The 20,351-nt window shown below is 33.8% G+C and overlaps 1 protein-coding gene across 1 annotated transcript in view; it reads right to left on the bottom strand.

Moving 5' to 3' along the window:
- Nucleotides 1-7,027: 7,027 nt before the first annotated feature.
- Nucleotides 7,028-20,351, bottom strand: part of LOC136040267 (rho GTPase-activating protein 1-like) — an 82,287-nt gene continuing 68,963 nt past the window's right edge. The window contains exons 8-10 of the mRNA XM_065724502.1: nt 20,125-20,325; nt 16,443-16,549; nt 7,028-12,695 (exon numbers count right to left, since the gene is read on the bottom strand). Coding sequence (XP_065580574.1) covers nt 12,525-12,695; nt 16,443-16,549; nt 20,125-20,325 — 479 coding nt within the window. The 3' untranslated portion in view covers nt 7,028-12,524. The remainder of the gene's footprint in view (nt 12,696-16,442; nt 16,550-20,124; nt 20,326-20,351) is intronic.

Raw genomic sequence — 20,351 nt, 5'->3', positions numbered from 1 at the left:
AACGGGAAACCTCCGTTTATATTTTTTTAAACTCTGAAGCCTAATAGGTATTTATACTATTATATTTAATAGATTATATTTAATAGACACATGTCTTATTTTATTTTCAACAAAGAGCATTTAAGCTATTCGTCTGGATATGAAACGCTTGTCGCGGCAAATTTTGTCTTTTTTTTTTTTTTTTTTTTTTTTTTTTTTTTTTTTAGAATTTTGAATCCATTTCTTTTAAAAGCGAAGCGTTTGTTATGCGAATTTTTGCTTATAATAGGTATGCTTTGGACAACCGTTAAAAACCTCAGTTTCGCTCCCTTTTTAACGTTGCATTAATAACGTCTTTTGAAATGCAATGCTTTTTTGGAGACCCATAAAATATTAACCGGATTGAAGGCCACGAGACTCAAGTTTATATGTGTCCGGAAGTTCTCCAGTTCGCTTTAAAGGAAAAGAAAACCGTAGTTAAAGAACGAAGAAAAATTGAAGATGGAATAGTTCCTTGTTTTCGTGGATATAAACTTTTTAATGCATATATTGCTTTCGTTTAATTTTTCTTAATTAGTTGTAGTAACTTAATTTTAAATCAGTTTACCAAAGAGAAAATACTACTTTTCGGGCTGAGAATCAAGGAATTTCAAATTTAAAACTAGAGAATCGTTTTGTCTGCAAATGTTGATTTGGAATGTTGCGTATTAATAGCATATAAGCTTAGTACTAAAGGGTGCTTCCATTTTGACCAGTGGCAACATTTTCCAACACTACACGATGAAATACTACAAACTTTGTCACTTGCGACCGAATCGGCTAAATGTAGGAGTCACTACAAACAATATCGTGTATAGATCACTATCACCTTCTAGCACATTTGTTATCTTCAAGCTTTCATGTCCATGCGCTTGCACTAAACCCAGCTGACAGGCAGAGAAACATGTCTTATTTTCCCCCTGCACAAGAATTTTGTCTGTGATATAAGATTGTCCCTTGATTGTTTTCGTGTTCGCATTTGTTTGGAAAATAAAAGTTTGATTTACTGCATAAAAAGCATGTACGGAGGCCACACTCTCTTCAATATCTTATATATACTAATATGGATTTTTCAGTTCTCTTTTATCTTTGTTTAATTGATGATACAAAGAAGCCTGACGTACTTGGGAAGACAGTCTTCTCAGAAAGACTACTTATTTTCATTTTGCTTTTAACTATATCTTTAAATTCAAATCTTAAGACTTAATTTTTAAAATTTTTGTTTTCTTTTGATTGCTCAAAATCAATGACGATTAGCCCCACATGCTTGAAAAAAAATTTAGAAAATTGCGCTATTTAAGGGAACAATACTTATATTTCAATGTCCTTTGACATTTCTACAGTTGGAATCGAAAGCCATGGTCCTTCAGTCCATTATTCTCAAGCAATGTAAATCCTTATTTTTTATTATCTTAATTTCATTATAAGTCATGTGCGTGAGAGGGGGGGGGGGTATTACAAAGTTGTGTGTATGTAAACTGAAAATTACGGGGTGCTAGAAAAAATAGGTTTTACTTTTTGGACGTCTTACGTGCTTGGAGGGAACTCCCGAAAAAAAATTGGACAATTCTTGTTAGATTTTCTTTATGATTGACCTCTCCTCTGAAAAAGGGTGATTATTTTCTTCTTTTTTTTCTTTTTAAATTAATGATACCTTGCTTCTTCCCCAATAGTATTTTAAAGGCTTTCTTTTATTGATATTTTTATTCTCATTTTTAACTCTATTTTTATTTTCAAATTTCACTCCTAACACCTTTAATTTTTCAGATATTTGTTTTCTTTTGACTATTCAAAAATTAACAATGATTAGCCTCAGATGCCGAACAAAAGCATTAGGCAAAAAAATAAGCATATTTTTTAAGTTCCTTTTATTTTTCACTAACCTGGAATTTAATGATATTTTTTCCCAGAAAAATACCCGCACCCCTTTTTTCATGTAATTTTACAATTTTTGTTTTTCCTTTATCTTTGTTTATTTAGTTATACGAGTTTACGCAATCGGAAACATTACAGGATGCTGAAAAAAATACGGTTTAGTTTTTGGAATAGTCTTGCGGGCTTGGTGACTACTACCAAAATGCTAAATATTAGCGACTTTTTTTTCTTTGTTAATATTACCCCACCCCGGAAACTTTTTTTTTACGTAAATGCATGTTTCCAGTACCAGGTCTAGAGAAGATGCGGTAGTTGGTAAAGATAACATGTAGGTATAAGACACGTATGTTTTAGAAGGGCACAACTTCAAAAAAGGAAAACTATAGCAGGTCAATGGAAAATCACCGAGCAACGACTAGTGGCTCAATTTTGTTGTTGACTTCGTACAGTAGTGGGTTAGTCCAATTTTTCTTTGAAAAACCTATACTTTCAACACATTATTGTAAATACTTGCATTACTGCACTCTTCGGTTTTGATCATTATCATTGAGAAAAATAGTTTCTTTTCGGTGTAAAACTTTGCCAATGACAAAGATGTCACTATTGACAACGTCGATAGTGATATATAATGATCTCTATCATCTGTGGGATCCTTACAAATTAACAGTAATGTCCAAAGAAAATGCAGGAATTTCGAAGAAGAGCGTGAAAACCCTCATTAGGGAGCGGATCAAAATAAAAAGTACTAATTTTAAACACGCATGCTGTAGAGGCTGCAAAATAATAATTTTTTGCTCGTTTTTAAGACCTTGCTCTTTACTTCCATAAAAAAAACTTTGTTTCAAATATCGCGGTTTCAACAATAGCGGCAATCTAATAAGTTGTGAACTGTGCCCCATATCAATCGAAAAACATAAAACTTTTAAAGCGAAATAACTGACATTTTTTCTGGTTCTAAAATGGTAACTATTATCATGTTAAGCTTAAAAGTATTCCGAAGAAGAGCTTGAAAACACTAAAAAAGGATGGCAGATCAGTATAAAAAGCATACCATTGGAATCACCACGGCTGAATCCAGAAAATAGGTTTTTCAGGTCCCAATGTCAAAACCAAAGAAAATAACGTTTTAAGCTGGTTAGCATTTGCCCCTTTCTTTCATAGATTTTTCAGGTTGCGAGTTAAAGCTAGTAAAGCTTGTAAAGCTAGCACATTAACAGTATAGGTTGCTGAAACGGAATTTGCATGCAATGTGAAATACAATCTTTAGAATATTTCAGAAAATTAATCAGCCTACAGTAAAAATGGTGATAGCATGAACTCATGGGTAATCTGTAAGAAATAGCGATTTATTTGGTTAGCATTGATGTTGGCCTTTTTTTTTCATGAAATGTTTAGGTTGCTGACGAGCGGTAAAGTTGGCAGGTGAACAGTATAGGTCGGTCAAACGTGATTTGCACCAAATGTCACCTTTAGGATACTTCAGCAAATTATACAGCATAGAGCATTAAGTTTCTTATGCAAGATAGATAAACCAGACCTTGCTCCGGATGGTGAAAAGTCACGAACTCATGAGTAATCTGCTCCCCGGCCTTTCCTTTACTGTAGATGCTTTTAAGAATAACTTTCCCAGATTCAGCACTGTACTGCTTTCCTAGGTCTTCTGAAGGCAGAACTTGATTAAAATGTTGATGACAGAAACTCTATAAAGTTCCTGAAGGAAAAAATGATGAATCAGTCTGCATCTTACTGCCCCCGAGACGGCTTAACGATAACAGCTGCGCTTATAGATTTTAGATTGTTCAAGATTCAGGAGACTGACATTCATTTTTCATTCACTAACAAACCAATGTCAAGAATAAATTCTCATTCAAAGCAACGAGTAAGTAAAAGGCAAAGGTTAAAAATTGATAGAAAAATTGTATGCATAGAGAGAAAATATTACCATTTGCTGACACAGGAATGATAATTATTATTCGATTAATTGTAATAGTAAAATATTATTCTGAAAACAAAGATACAGGAATCTTGAAAGAGTCTAAAACCTTTCAAAAATGGCTTCGGTTCAAAATGAAAAGTGTGCGCACTGGAATCACCTTTGTCCGAAACCCTTTAAGAGATACTTACAGACCCCTACTATTTAACAAAAGGAAAATGTTTTTTTTTTTTGTATGGGTAGCAGTAATGTGTCCTCTTCTTCTTTTTCATCTGCCTTTTTTCTTGGTCAGTGGCAGGGCGCTGGAACATCATAGAGAGCTCTTTAAGGGCTCATTTAAAAGATAATTTTTATACCTAATTATTTTTGTAAATTGCCCGTTATGTTTTTTTCTAGTTGCCATCACTCAATGCTATATGGCACCCAAAAAAGTGCACTTTGGATTGTGATTCCAGTTTTTTCAATACTAATACCTAGAAAAGCCTTTTCCAATGACAAGACTCTAAAAAAGGTTTTTTTTTTCAAAATTTTGTCAGGTTAAGAATCTAGGAGAGCAACCTCCCTCAGTTGCCACCACTTGGACTAGCATGCGGGCAACATGATATAAATTTTGGGCTCATTTAAAAACTAATTTTTATATCTAATCGCTTTTTAAAAAGTCGAATTAATAAAATCATCGCATTGGGCCAAAAGACAATAAAAAATTGTACTTAGGGCTGTTTTCTAGTTTTTTTTTAATGAATATTCCAAAAAATGTTTTTTTTTTTTAAATGAATACTCCCAAAAGGTATTTTTCAAAATTTAGATAGTGTCGAGAAAATAAAAGGCACGGACCCCCCCCCCCACTCCAAATCACCACCACTTGAACTAGCATGCAGGCAACATGGCAGACATATGTTTAAATAAAGTTTTAAATAGCTCTAAGCTATTGATCACTTCAGTGTGCTTTTTCTAGATTTATAGTAAAAAAAAATTAAAAAGTCGCAACAGATTGTGATAAAAGGTCTAGATTACCCTACTGCCTTATATTTCTAGAATGTTATAAACGCATAACTTGAAACAGCAAACAATATAAACAAGAATATTGGACAAGAACCTTTAATCTAATGATACCGACTGTGTCTTGTGCCAGTGATAACATAGGTTCGAATCGCGTATATAACAATTTGTTTTTTTGAAATTCATATTGTTTTTCGAAGTGCCAATTCATGTCTAATGGTCAATTCTCCTAATATATTGAAGGCAAAGAAGAGAAATCTTTTTTAAGTATATTAACTGCACATCTTAAATCCTTCGAAAAATTTATAAATAATTGGATTTTTCATTTGTAACTCTTCAAAGATGCCAATGATATATATCCCATGAACTATTCTTGCGACAAATCCCAGATTCCTTTAAAGCAAAGTTTAACAGAGATGCAAAGTTAAACCTATATTTAATGCCCTTTTTTTTTTGCAAAAACTCATGTTAACTTCTTTAGTTTCTTTGCCTAAGTTCGAAAAAGGTGTTTTATAAGGTTTAATATCAATATTTATACAACCTAAAAAAAAAACAAGAATAAATTAAAAAAAAAGTTTCCTAATGATTGTGAAGAAACGAAGTTGAAACTTAAAACGAGCCAAAATCACTGCTTCGCAGCTTTAAGCAACATTTTTTTTTGAAAAATTGTGTCAAACAAACTAGCTCGTGTCGTACAATCTATTAATATCATGACCAATATAAGACTATTGGGAGCTTTTTGAATTTTTTTTCCTGTAGGCCACTTAAGCAAATAATTTACTTTATTCGGCAGTTCAGATTATTTGACAAACTAAACAGACTGAATCAAAAATTACTTAGTGATGTTGTAAAAGTTCCATTTATGCATCAATGTTCTGTAATTACGAATGAAACTGAATAAAAAGGAAAATAGTGACAAAACAAAATGCCACTCCCAAATGTATAAACTAAATTGCCTATAACAAAATAGAAGGTAAATATCACAAACGCATTTATTCAAACAGACTATTTCTTTCTTTCCAGTAAATTTGATTGGCATTTGGATAGATCTCTTAAGTGTTATGAAAAATGGGAAACACATTGTTTAAACTGTATATTATTCTCAATCAAACACTAGACAGAATCTAGCCTTTCTAGGTGAGACAGGATGCCATTTCACACTCATTTATGGCAACTTCCATTCGTTTATTCCGTAAGTTTGATGAAGCATTGATTGTAATTTTTACATTTTTTTTTTTTTTTAAACTTCCGTCTATTCATCCATAGATATTTCTTTTCGTTTTAAGTTTATCTTGTTATAGTTCTACTGCTCTTATTATGCATGTTTCAAAGCAAGATTAGTGGACATATAAGTAATATTTTCTGCTAGCTTTTATGATTATTGTCTTCTGCTGAATTAAACAGCTGAAATTACTCTTAAGCGAGCTTCAGGATCTCTACTTGAAGATGATTTCGATTCAAAACCGCTCTTCATCTAGAGAACGGTCCTTCAACTCTCACGAATGGTGCTATTGCTTTGTTCCAGCAGAGGAGCAAAGGTCTTCGACTGCATGACAGACTACATCGGATTCTGAGGGGCGTTGGAAATTTACCAGCTGGTTCACTTTTTACCAAAAGAAGAAACGAAAGAGAAGACCCAGATGTCACTCGTCGTTTATTAAAAAAGGGAGAGAATTAGAAATCGCTATCCGTGCTCACTAGATATTAAACATAGAATAGACGTTAAAAAGAAAAATGAGGACATGGTCGCGTAATCTTTAATTTGATTACTGTTGGCTCAATTGGAAATTAAAGAAATATTTTGACGCTTTACTTTATTCTTTTAAAGATTCTTTGGGAAACCAATGATAATGGGTATATTGAATGCAAGGTAAAACGAGCCAATACTCTGACTTCTCATTCCGGCAACGTACACACGGAAAAGGAAGTATTATGTTCATAAGATTTTTACCCTTTGAATAGAGCATAGTACGGTAACAGCAGATTGAAACAGCAACAAAATACCTTTTTAAAATAAATGACAATGAAAGCTAGAGTATACTTAAATTCATTAAAATTTTAGCATCGTATATCATATAGTTTTGTGTAGGGGGTTGAAAGTCTGGGTTGGTGAGAAAATTTTTTACATAAAGACGGTGTAAATTAGTAAAAGATAAACATAAAGCTTAATTCGATAAGAATCATAAATAATAGAAATTTGTTGTGATATAATTTAATTACATAAGTTTTTTGGCAGTAAAGATCAAAACATCCAACAATATAAATATATACATAGATAACACAGAAATTTCAAACAATTACATTGTGCAGGATAGTTTCCAAATTCATAAATTTAAATGACACTTATATAACACTGAGACTAGAATACGCCATAAATAATATTTTTGAAATCAGAAAAAATACTTACACAACATTATTGAAGAGCACAGTTCTATTTCCCCAACGTTTCCAACTTGAGAACAATTATTACCAATTTACAATCGTTCATGATATGCAACCTCCTATGTGGAATAAAAATTAAATTCGCAGTTCGGTGTGATGAACTTTTACTATTGGTTCTGCAACCTCAAATAAAAAATCCCATTGAAAACACTTCTTACAGTAATGGTATTGTCATTGTGGGCTCTTAAGGTTCAAAGCTTGCGTTAATTTTTCAAGAGTTAATATACAAATGCGTCGAACAGAGATACCAGTATAGTCAAGCTTAAATCTTGAAACTGACATACAAGCCAAGCACCTAATAGCAAAAATCATTTGATATCAGTTTAAAAAAAATAACTTGGCATAGGGCGATACAAATAAAAGAAATCCTTAACGAAGTAACTCAAACGTATCAAAATATTTTGTACTTCCAATACTATCCATGAATGGATCTTTCATGACTCTCCATAGAGCTGACGTATTCAACATTAGGGCAATTTTTCTGTTCTAATCGTACAGAAAAAGCAAAACATTATTTGAGTAAAACAAATAGTTGCGACAATACTTAACTGCTGCAGATTACCGATATAAAATCATGGTTAAAATACTAAGCGATAGCAAATAATTGTTTGATAGTTACATGCGTGAAACGATGCCTCTAAATATTAAAACTTTACAATTAAAGACATGGTTTGCGAATAAGCATTGATGATAATGATCGGCCATTAAAAACTATGGAACGATAGAATTTGACGGAGAAAACCAGCAAACAAAATCCGACACTATTAGGAACAATTGGAGGATTGAGTAAGGATAGACACAGACACCGTAGTTGGATTCAGCATACTACAATACTAAATCTCAAGATGCGTCACTTTTTTAATCCATTCGGTTTAAACATTATACATCGTATGTTACGATGTATAATGTTTAAAGATACATTATTATTTTATTTTATTATACATTAATATTTGAACATTTTAAAGCTCGTTTTACACAATAAGTAATACGATCAAAAAAGGGGAAATTTTTGGCATTCCTTTTATGAACCAGAGGCAATATTATCAATAAAAATAAAAGATTTTCTTGAACTAGAGCGATAATCTTTCTTTTATAAATCTAAATTGCTATGCACAGCTCCAGAATCCTAACCATGCATAATACAAATGATGTACAACAAATTTGTCACTATCTCCTAACCCCCTCTTTACCTTTACTTATTAGAAGGTAACACGGACCATAAGTGTTTTACATTATTACCTCACCCCCTTGTTCTTTTCCAGCAAGAGAGGGCTATATTCTCCAAGTTTCTGCCCAATTGGTCCATTCGCTTACGATTGCAGAGCAAAAAAAAACTTCGGGAAACTGAAGTAGCTTTTTAAGGCTAAATTAGTGGTAGAAGAATACTTAAAGTTGTCAAATTCCTTTACGGATTCCACTGTTTAGTTCCAATTCCGAGGTGGTCCCCCGATTCTCCCTGAATTTAAATGCACTAGGAAATATTTTCAATAACTTTTGTCTGAAAATTACGCATATTGAAATGCTAGAGACAGTCAAAGCTCTAGATCACTTCAACTTGTCATATAGAGAGTGACGACTGTTTTAAAAGAGTTGAAAGGTTAGGATGACTTCTCAGGCTAGCAATGGAGGACAGAAATAGATTCTTGATATTTGTGTCATTTTGATATATAGTTCCTCTGATTCACTGGGAATTTAAATGCACTTGGAAAAAAAGACTTGAAGTTTATGGCATATGATGCCCAATTTTCGATTAGGTTCTATGTTTTTATTGTTGGAAGACTGAAGAAGAACCGAAAATAACGATATTTTGATACCTATCCATACTTTTGTGAAATTTGTATTTAAAGATAGGCGGTGAAAATGAGCGAACTCAGACTCTGTAGCAGTGAGTTGGCACGAGAGGGGTGTACCCGCGATAAAAATGAAAATATATAGAATTTTAATATATAAACATTGGATTTAAGCAACCAATTTTCTGTCAAATTTTATCATTTCATTATTGGAAGAATTAACAAAAAGGTATCAAAGATAGGACCTTTGGTTTACCATGTGATTTATTTAATCTACCGCTGAAGTTTGTCAACCAAATCCGGCTGCACAACTAGTTGAGAATGAGTGACATGCTAATATTGGCTCTAGTGAAGCAATGCTCTATTCTGGACAACTTATTTTTATACGAAATGATACAACATCTTGAAAGTAACATTACATGTGCCAGAAGTGATTTAGTTATCTTGAGTTACTATTTCAATTAAAAGTTTTTTCGACTGATTCCCGGGCTTTGTCTTAAGTGTGCTAAGTTATGTGCCTAAGGCACGCCCCATCACCATACCACTGTTTTTACACAAACAAAAAAACAAAAGAAAGCTCTTTTTTTAACTTAAAATCAACATTTCATTGTAAGAAATAACCTAAATGGTATGCAACAAATACAGTGCAAGTGTTACCACGAACAAAACTACGTAGAAAATTCAAGGAATGAGGGAGATTCTAGGGAACGGTGGCAAAAATTAGAAAAATAATAATCAGCAAACTGCCTTGAATTATGTCGACCCTCCCTTCCTATATAATTGCTTGACAACAAAGATTGTGTCTGCTTGTTTTGCTGTTGACCTTTAAGTTTGAGTTTCAACTTACCAGGTTAGATAAGGAATGTAATTTTAAAATCAAATCGTTCTTGCTAATGAGCAGTAAATGAGGAGCGACCTTTGGCAAAATAAACCGAAACTCTCAAACAGAGAAGTTTAACAACCATATACACAATAATTTCTTAGGCCAACCTGATTATTGGACAAAATAACAAAAAGGTGTTTTAAGCTCATTTGCAGCTATGGGTTTTCAGGAATGGATTCTGCTGTCAAGTGATATTTCGATCAGCCCTTTGCCGTGCCAGCGTCAGGCTAGCGGTATTTTTACAATCTCTGACAGACTTTAATATAGAAAAAAAAAATTGATGCCAGAAAATTCGTAGCTACAGCTGGCTTAAACACCTTTTCTAATTATGAAAGACATACACATTAAAAGAATCTGTTTTTTACTTTTGATCCCAAAAACTTAAAATTCAGTACTCATCAGAAATTATTAGCAAAAGAGAATTTGGTTAATTCTCGAAAAAAAAGGAAAACGCACTGTAAAAAAGGACAATCTTGGCGAAAATAACACTATCAAATTCAAGATGTTGAAGAAAGCTAAGCAAGGTCGTATCTAGGACGAGGGGGTTGGGGTGATTGAACCTTCCCCCCATTTTTTTTTGTCCGATACATAAAAACGTAAAGACGAGCATTTAAACAAACTTTTTATGTGTTTTTTTGTACCCCACCCCTCCGAAGTTTCAGGTCCGAAGTCAAAAGTTTCAGGTGCTTATATGTAAAACAGTGACATTTTCCCCTCAGAAGGATGGTTATAGACAAATATTAATCTGTTTGTTTCTTTTGCAACAGGGGGGAGGGAATATAAAATTGACCCTGCGGTCCTTAAATATCGAGGGATGAAGTATTCGAACGGAAAACTAAAGCCCTAGAGTATCTTCTTGTAACAAGAGAATGCAACACAGCAAATTCCTAATTTGTGTCGTTTTGTGCCACACAAACAAGAATTTTGGCCTAAAATACTATAAAGCAAGTATTTTGAGGTAGTTAATCTGTTTAGAACTATCAAAAATATATTTGCACAACGCCTAAGTTTCAGAGGTCGCGTGGTGGAAAATTCGTAGGAAGGTCGGCATACAGTTCATACAAAATCATAATTTTGTTCATAAATTTATAAATGTATTTTATCCATGTTCATATAAATTATAGAAAGTTCGTGTTGAAGTTAAAAGTTGTACTAAAGGTTATACAATGCTGCACACCATCTATTAGGAGGGAGCTCGGTGGATCTTTTTGTTTGGGGAGAGGGTGCCTGAAGCCTCAAAAAGTGAAATTTTACTCCCAAATTCTTTCTTTTCGAGACAAGTTCACTAAATCAATACTAGAGGAATGGGTGATTTACCACGTTCCTTCATTTGAAAAAACATATTCGGATTCATTTTTCAATACGAAAGCCAAGGGATTGTTAGCTCCCTTTCATTGCAGAAGCATATTTAGTGTAAAACTAAAAAACCCATCTATATGCCTACCAGGAAAAAAAGTGCAAGGAGATCCCAAGCACTAAAATTTGTTCCTGCCTTGAACAATAAAAAACATGACTTGTAAAATCATTTCTTGCATTACACAATGTGAAGCTTTCATCATAGCAGCAAAGAGTGACAAGTTTTGCTTCATAATTAGGTTATAAGTTTTCAACTAGGGTCTTGCAAAAACTCCTATCAATGGGTACATTTGATTAATAAAAGGAAACTTAAAACGAAGTAAAGTTTCTGTCAAAAACAAAGTTCTCAACAAAACCACTTAAAAACTAGGCAAAAACATTTAGATTCTGTTGTCTGATATACATTCTGACCAATCGTTCTATCACTATTTAAACACCCTAAAAAGTAATCGTATATACGAAATTTGTTCTCGAAGCATTGTACACTCTTTAAGGTTTTAATTTGTTTATATTTTCAAATTTATCGCAGCCGTGCGCATGCACCAGCTCTGATCTGGTATTGCGGTTCAGTTTTTAGCAATTTAAAATATTTTCAGACCTATTTTGCACTTAAGATCTACATTTTGATAATTTGACCATGACTAGCAAATAATTTACACCGTAAGTATCGAATTTTAGAGGACCCTAAGCAAAAGTATATTTATTTTGAGTTAAAGCATCTGTCTTAGTCCTCAAATAAATTTTAATTCCATTTTTTCTTTCTGAAATAATACAAAATAATTTTACTGACTATTGTCTTGAAAATCCTTGCTACAGATTCCTGTTTTAGCCAATTAGGATTTTATTCTAGCCTCCGAAAACCTCCCTAATTTTAAAAAAACATGTAAGAAGAACATAAGCATGTTAGTATTAATGGTGCTTTTTAAGTTCACACCCAAATGATACAGCAAATTCCTCCAAAACAAAAATCCCCTAAAGTGTCCTTCAATATGTTTATGGGAAGACATCCGTATCCGAAAGACTATTATCCTTACAAAATAAATGAGCAGTAACAACATGGCTTTATTTGGCCATCACCTCAAACGGTGTAGAAGCATCTCCTTCTTCGAGAGAGTTGAGGCAATGCCACTCCAATTTCATTTCGAGATTATATTGTGATGGCACGTATGTTTGTCTTTCGAATGATAATTGCAACCCAAGTTAGCTATACACTAAACAGCCATTTCTTCTACAGAATAAATATCGCACTTCGATTGGACAACAAAACATCCACGAATGTATTAATCGGTCCGCTCGATGCCAGTGACGCAGATGCAGAGTGAGACCAGCATAGACAGGGCCCAAATACAACGGCTAAATTTGACGATGTCATTTTATTCAAATCACTTCTCTCAATTACCTGAAGTTGAAAAAAAAAGTACGAGCATAGATATATGAACTGTTCAGTTAAAAAAAGCTGTTTAACATTCATATTTGCAACAGACGGCAACTAAGTAAATAACAACATAAAATCACCTGCATATTTTAACTAAAGTTTAGACAATAAAAAGGAAAATTAAACAAAATTGGAAACGATTGGCAAAACTTTGGAGAATGTGAATAAATTAAGTATCAGTAAAAGAATTTAACCTGATGTAAAATAAAAATAAATTCAGCTCTTTTTTGTGTTTCTAAGACGTTAGTGACTCTTTCTACCTAATTTCGTTCACTTAATTCCTCTTGTTTAATTTTTTGTAAGATCAAACTTGTTCATGGCTTTTATTGGTTCTATTAGCTACATAAGTAGATAATAACAGTAGATGATAAAACTGAGTATTATCCAAAAATGATGTTCAATTACTACGTTCCAAATTAAGTTCATGTCCTGTACTTAAGTACTGAACAAAATAGGCTACCAATTTGGCGTTAGGTGTATAGTTTTTCCCCCATTGGAACAAGCTGTTTAAATTATTGTTCAAAATAAATTATTCAAGTTTCCATCCATTCCTGACGTCGGTAAAATCATTAGAAATCTACATCATTCTTTTGTCACCACCAGACACTTGTGCAATAGACGCTATCAAGATTCTATAAATTAGGGTAATTTGTCTTAGTTGAGTGCCTGTTAGAGAGCTAGATTCTGCCTTCTTCTTTTTCTTTCTTTCTCTTTTAGTCGGATCTGGCTTTGATATGTCATATTATTCAAAGTTTGGTAAATATGAGCCTTTTAATACTTTGCATTGACATTGGAATGGCTACATAAAGTGGTCTTAGTAAGAACTAAATTAAAACAAAAGAAAGGAAGTATTATGACATATAAGTAAAAACTGATGATAAAACTGAAAAAAACAAAACAAAAAAGCAACAACAACAAAAAAACATCCATAAATTACTATAAACATCCGTAAGCTGCCATCCTAGTTTCCCCACTTTTTTAGTCAATTCTAACGTTGACATTAATGACAAAATACGAATTTAAAACGTGTACTTTTTTCGGTCCGATTTTCGATAATAAATATGCTAAATTAGATTTGCTCTAATATACAGTAAATCGTCGTTTTGGCCAGACAGAAAACGGGAAGGTTTTAACTTCAAATTCTTTGATGCGCAATGCGTAAACTAACCACTTGAAGCTACGATTCGTGGAAATTTAAAGCTAAAGTGAAGCTTTGGGTTAAAGAAGAGGAGCTGAGAGGGCGGTAGCTCCCATTATACGAAGAGAGATGTAAATGCTTTTTAGGTTATATCCTGTGATTCTGTGGAAAAAAGTACTTTTTTCATTTTCTTTCCGTCTCTAATTTGTTTGTAATTAAGTACGTTAAGACTAAGCGACAACCAAACCGTCCATGATAAAGACCGGTAAGCAAAGAGAAACCGGTAAGCCAAAATTAACTAAAATTATAAAACGAAAGCTAGAAATTATGTAAGTCGATTGTCAACGAAAATATGGAATTTTGTGATTTACTGAGAAAGGTAGTCACTTATATGTGTTTTTTTCTTGGGTTCGTAGAATACCAGAAGAGGACTTAGTCGAACATAAATTTGAAGTTCTAACACTCTTTTAAAGTAATAAAAAGGACCACGATCTAATGGAGTGCAGATTTCGGTCATTTTGTACCACAAAACAACGATTTTAACCAAAATAGGGGCCAAAAATTTTAACCAAAATTTAGTAATGCAGTTCTTCACACAACATAATATAAAACAGTGATTGAAGAAAATAGAAAGGCAAATCTCATTGAAAGGAATTTGTTGACCTCGAATGCTTGTTTTAGGAAGCAAAAAATATAGCACTTCAATTAACTACAATTTATCGCTATTTTGCTCCGCAAAACACAATTTTAGTCTCCAACACAGTGTTTAAGGTAAGCCAATCGAAAAGCCCTATGAAAATTACCAGTTTTCAGTGTTAAGTTTCCTTGTTTTTAAGCACATAATTACGCAGTCTACCATTCAATTGGACAAAATAAACGACCGACGCTAGAAAACAAAAATAGCCTATTGGTTATTGCTAGAGTTTTATTGGCATGGTATCTTTCAAACAACTTCAAATGAAGATTTTGCCGCATCCGGTCTTACTGAAAACCGTAAAGCAAATACGTTTAAATGAATACATTCATTCTCAAAACGTTTTGACAAAGAGAGTATGTTCAAAAATAAGCAATTTTTTCTTTAAAGGCAAAGCTTAAACTTTGGCAGTTCACACGACCATTCCTACTCTGGGGGAGGGGGAGGGGGCTGTGTCAACCCAAAAGGCCTTGTTATGTGATCTTTGGACTACTTTTTGAAAAAATGGCTATTTCAAAATTAATATAAGATGCATTTCAGGAAAATACTAAATGTGTGGGGGGGGGGGTAGCTGTACTCCGATTATTTTGACTCTTAAAAAGGGCATTAGAGTTTCTGATTACCACTCCAATGAGCCCCCTCCGAAATTTATACCGCCACCCTTTCTATAGAAACCTTACATACCCACAGGGTACAACTTTCAACCCTCGCCCTGAGGATTGTGGGGGGGTTGTCATGTTCAGAGACACTATTTCTTGACCTTTCAACTACACTGAGTAAAATGGCTATCTCAAAATTTTGATTGAATGTGTTTCGGGAAATGATGGGCGTGGAGGGGAGGTTGCCTCCCAATCACTTTCGACTATTAAATGAGCATTAGTCCTTTCAATTTCCAATCGAATAAGCCCCTTTCGAAGTTTCTACGATAACTTCTTCTATTTGAAGAGCCCTGGTCTAAAAAAAAAGAAAAACAAATAATAATATATTGGGCTTACATCGCTCTTAACTTAGCCAGTGCTATTGCGCGGCCTACGATAATTAGTTATTTAATATTAAAATTTGTTACTGATGACCTTTATCGATGTCATGATTATCACTACTAAACTTGCTCGATATTTGAAAGTAAATTAAAGGACAATTAGAAATACAAGGTAGCATATAATGATTAAATTTATGAATTTATAATTAAAAGCTGCTATGTTAGCACTCGAATATCTAGAACTGACCTCACCAGCAACGACAAAAAAAATATTATGAAATTCCACTAAAAACGAAACTTTACACTAACAAATTCAATAACTGAATATAGCTCACGAATATTTAGCTTACTGTTAAAGAAGGCACTATGCTGCATCAGCTACACAGACATAAAAAAGGGGATTGTAATTTGATTTTGACAGATGTGTAACTCGCAGGAGTAAATCTTGTCTGCTTTTCAATTTTTTATGCAATTGGTTTCTTTTCTGTTCTTGGTTAGGTCATACCCATTTTATGGCAGGTTCTTTTTTTGATTTCTCCTTTTAATTTTCACATTAGTTTTATGTTTTAAGCATGCGTTCTCCAAGAGTTTTTCTTTTGATATTTACATGTTAATTTTAGCTTCTCTATATTGAATTGTTTTTTGCGTTATTGCGCTGATGATACCTGGTTCAATATACAGTCAAAATTCTAATGGTCTAGATTTGTTTACGGATTTCTCTAACCTTAATCCCCGAATTTTAGTTGATCAGTTATTAGTTAAATGAGCTAGATCAAGAAAATACAGTTCAAGCTAACTTTCCGAAAGTACTACTTGAATTCCCATTTATCTTGTGGAGTAAGAATTTAAGTATTTATACTAATAAACAAATAGAACAAAATTAGTAGAAGAATTGCTTACCTTTGCCAAAAGCTGTAAAACAACCTTCAGCACTTTATAGTTTTGCTCCGGAAGTCTGTCCAGAACGAGAGTCCGAGCAGCAGCAACTCTATCTTCTCTTGGAAGTCCTAGAGGGGATAAAAAAAAGAAAATTAGATACCCTTATCCTGATTTCACGTCACCCTATTAAAACGCTTCAAAGAACATATATAAACACAATAATATGGAAAGATCTTTGTAACGGAAAAAGGAACTAAATATGAAATTATTCCTAATGTCCAGGCAACAAGAAAAGCGACTAGATGAGGATCCGGGAATCATAAATAAAATAGAATTTATCTGACAAAATTTTGCAGGGGGGAGGATAAAAGGATGTTATGTCGAGGTCTTCTGAGTTCCGAGTTCTTTTATTTGTCAATAAATTTACAACAAAAACCGATAGCAGCATAATCTCCTCCGTAAGGGTCTATGGCCAGGAAGGAACAGGGGAAAAAATATTAAAAAAAAAAATCCAGAATCCAGTTGCCCAGCTCAAAGCACAAGCTCCAGCTCAATGCTCATGCGCAAGGAAGATGCGCATGCTCCGATCAACTCAATTAAACCTCCAACCCAATCCAGAGACATGGATTGGGTTGAATACAAAAAGTACGTTTTAGAGCATGTGTTTTAAGATCTCCTGAGATAACCGTTGAAAAAACTTTATAGGGGATAGTATTCCCTCAATATGTTTTTTAAAAAAATCAAAAAGTAAATGAACATGGACTGTCAAAATAATATGCACATACTGATATTTATTCCTTGAAGTCTTAATAATTTTAATTTTTTAAAGTTAAATAAGTGAAAACATTTAAAATGTATTTTGTTTTCATTAAAGTGCAAATTATGTTCTGTTCTTGAGAAGACATGGGGGTTGTCAACCCTACTCAAGTTAATTTTTGCTCGTTTTAAGTTCGATTCGATTATTGATTGTAATTTCTGTTCGTTTTTAGTTTCATTTATTTATTGATGGTGATTTGTGGTAGTTTTACGCTTGGAAAATAACTGCTCATTTTTGGTTTAATGGAGCTCTTTACTTTTCTTTGAATAACTTATTTTTTAGCAAAAGATTTTTAAATTAATTTCTCTTCGTTTTTATTGACAGTCCCATGGAAAAAGAAAATAATATTTTACATTTTTTTCCTATAAGAATCTCCAGTTCGCCTTGCTATTTGTATGTTGGAGTAGCTTTTCAACAATTTTATAACATATACCATTTTGAAAGTCGTAACACGAATAGTAGATGTATAGGAGATGTCTAGGAAATTCTATGCAGGGGTAATTACAAATTGAACACAAGTCTGTTAGTTTTGAATAATAATATGTAATACAATATGTCTTAACCTCTTTCAGGGGTTACTAGGTCTTAAAGAAAGAATATGTTATGAATCCCACGTTATCCTGCTAAATGCAGCGAGGGTCTGCCCCCTGTACACCTTATTATTCGTTCCTATCCCCAAGCAATACTAAAATATAAGAAGACGACCTACGACATTTCAAAATAGCAACAAAGAGATTGCAATCACAGGATAGGGAAATGTCGAGTAGTGCCCATTAGAAAATTCAGTGTAGGTACCCAAAATTGCGAGGAACCCCTGAAAAAAGATTACCGATTGCTGGATAGTGAAATATCCATTACTACCCCCCCCCCCCTGTTATCCCGCAATTTTAAAAAACATCCTACGGTCACTAAATAGCTACAAAAACGATATTGCGCTTGCTATTACACTGCCTATGATACCTAACAGATAATGTAGAAAAAGCATCGCAATACGTAAGCAGGTAAAACGCCAGCAAACCTCTAACAATCAATAGTGAGAACAGAGAACCAGACCTCAATAGCCGGTTTTGCTTGCTTCAAACAGTTTAAGAAACCATTGCTTGTGGCAAAAAAGGAAAGTGCAAGGAGCTAGCCAAAACCCATCCTTTCCATAGTATCTTATAATTTAATATCTGTTTGACAACCCGTATGCACATAAAGGGCATTGTTTTATTTCAACACTACGCTCAACATTCTCTGAAAGGCTCACCTGAATGCCCTTCATCTTTTTGGAGTGGAGTGGTAATCAGAAAATCAGACATGTTATGGGAAATTATGGGTGCGCTGGGAAATAACGGGAGGACTGGTTGTCCTCCGATCACGTTTGAACCTTAAAAAGGACACTAGAATTCTAAATTTTTAATTAAATGGGCCCCATACAAAGTTTATACGACTATCGGTTCCATAAAAAAAAATACATGCCTGGAACAGCTTACAACCCTAGCCCCTGGGCTCTGGGGAATTGTTTCCAACCTAAAGGCATTGTTATATGTTCTTTGGTCTATTTTGAACAAAACGGCTATCTTACAATTTCGATCAGATACGTTTGGGGAATAGAGGGCGTCGGGGAAGGAGCAGGGGCTAGTTACCCTCCTATCGCTTTCTGGCTCTTATATCAAGAACTTTCAATTTCCAATGAGATGAGCCTCCACTGTAGTTTATACGACCATCCATTGCATAAGAAGCTTATTTGCTTCTTATGCAAGAGGGTGTGTGGGGGGGGGGGTCAGTTGCCCTCCGATCAGTTCAACTCTTAAAAAGGGTACTAAAACTTCTGATTTCCGATCAAATGGACTCCCTCTAAAATTTATACGGCCACCCCTTTAAAAAAATCTTATATACAACCGGGACATAACTTATAACCCTTGCCCCCAGGCTCGGAGGGGGGAGGGGTTAGCCCAAAAGGTCTTGTTAAACGGTCTTTGGATTATTTTGGCCAAAATGGCTATATCAAAATCTCTTTTGAATACATATTGCCCTCCGATGACTTTTGACTCTTAAAAAGACACCAGAGCTTCTGATTTTCAATCGAATCAAACCCCCTCCCAAGTTTATCGACCACTCATTCCATAAAACCTGAAATGTTAATAATGGGCAACTAATATAACTTATAGCTCTTGCCCTGAGGGCTGTGGTGGGGGCGGGTTTGTCATCTCAAAACACATAATTAATGGACCTTTCAACTCTACTGAACAAAATTGCTATCTCAAAATTTTGATTGAAAAAAAATCATTGTGCCCACATTACTCTTTACTTAGGTAGCGCTATTGTACTCTCATAACCATGGTTAGTAGGATTTCCCCTTTTTGCGTGGGGTTTGTCTTGATGTTATGCCAGTTAAAAACTGACATGTACAAAAAAGAATTGTTGTGAGTAAAGCACAAATAACATTCTGTTCTTTACAAGGCATATGAGAAGTTAGCCTTACTCCTGTTTGCTGTAGTTTCTATTTGTTTTAAGTTAATCTAATCATTATTGTAACTTCAGCTCATTTTGGGTTTTACTTATTTAGTGATAGTGGTATATGTCCGTTTTACAACTAAATCATTATTTGACTTTATTTCCGTACGTCTTAGGTTCAAATTAGCTCTTTACTTTTATTTAAAAAACTTGTGTTGTTGAAATTTTTTTTTTTTTTTTTTCAACTAGGTCCCCAGATGCATTAGGCCACAGATTTAATGGAAGGAAATATATGTATATATCCATATAGTCTCCCTATATAGTCTCCCCCTATACTCCCTATATACTCTACTTCGAATATCCTTGATCGGAACCATTAGTGTAAGATGCAGTGACAAATCATACATCAGGGATTGCAACTAAGAGGTAACTTCCATTTTCGCTTACTTTGTATCCGAACAATGTCATCAAAGAGATCATACGTGAGAAGTGGCTCTTGAAGCTCTCTTAAGAATGTCTTTACACAAACTGCTGCTAAATGTACATTGTGGCCAAATTCAACAGTTTCCCCGAGGTTAAATTTTTCTTGGGCTGCTTTTAACTCTGAAACAACTGCACATCTACGAAACAAACCTTCTGTTTCTAAAGCTAAAAAAGAGAAATAAAGCATTCCT

The sequence above is a fragment of the Artemia franciscana genome, chromosome 2 (genome assembly GCF_032884065.1).
Source record: "Artemia franciscana chromosome 2, ASM3288406v1, whole genome shotgun sequence".
In the NCBI taxonomy this organism is placed as follows: domain Eukaryota; kingdom Metazoa; phylum Arthropoda; class Branchiopoda; order Anostraca; family Artemiidae; genus Artemia; species Artemia franciscana.
Note: the sequence above shows the minus strand (reverse complement) of the source record. Positions and strands in the feature narration are given on the sequence as shown.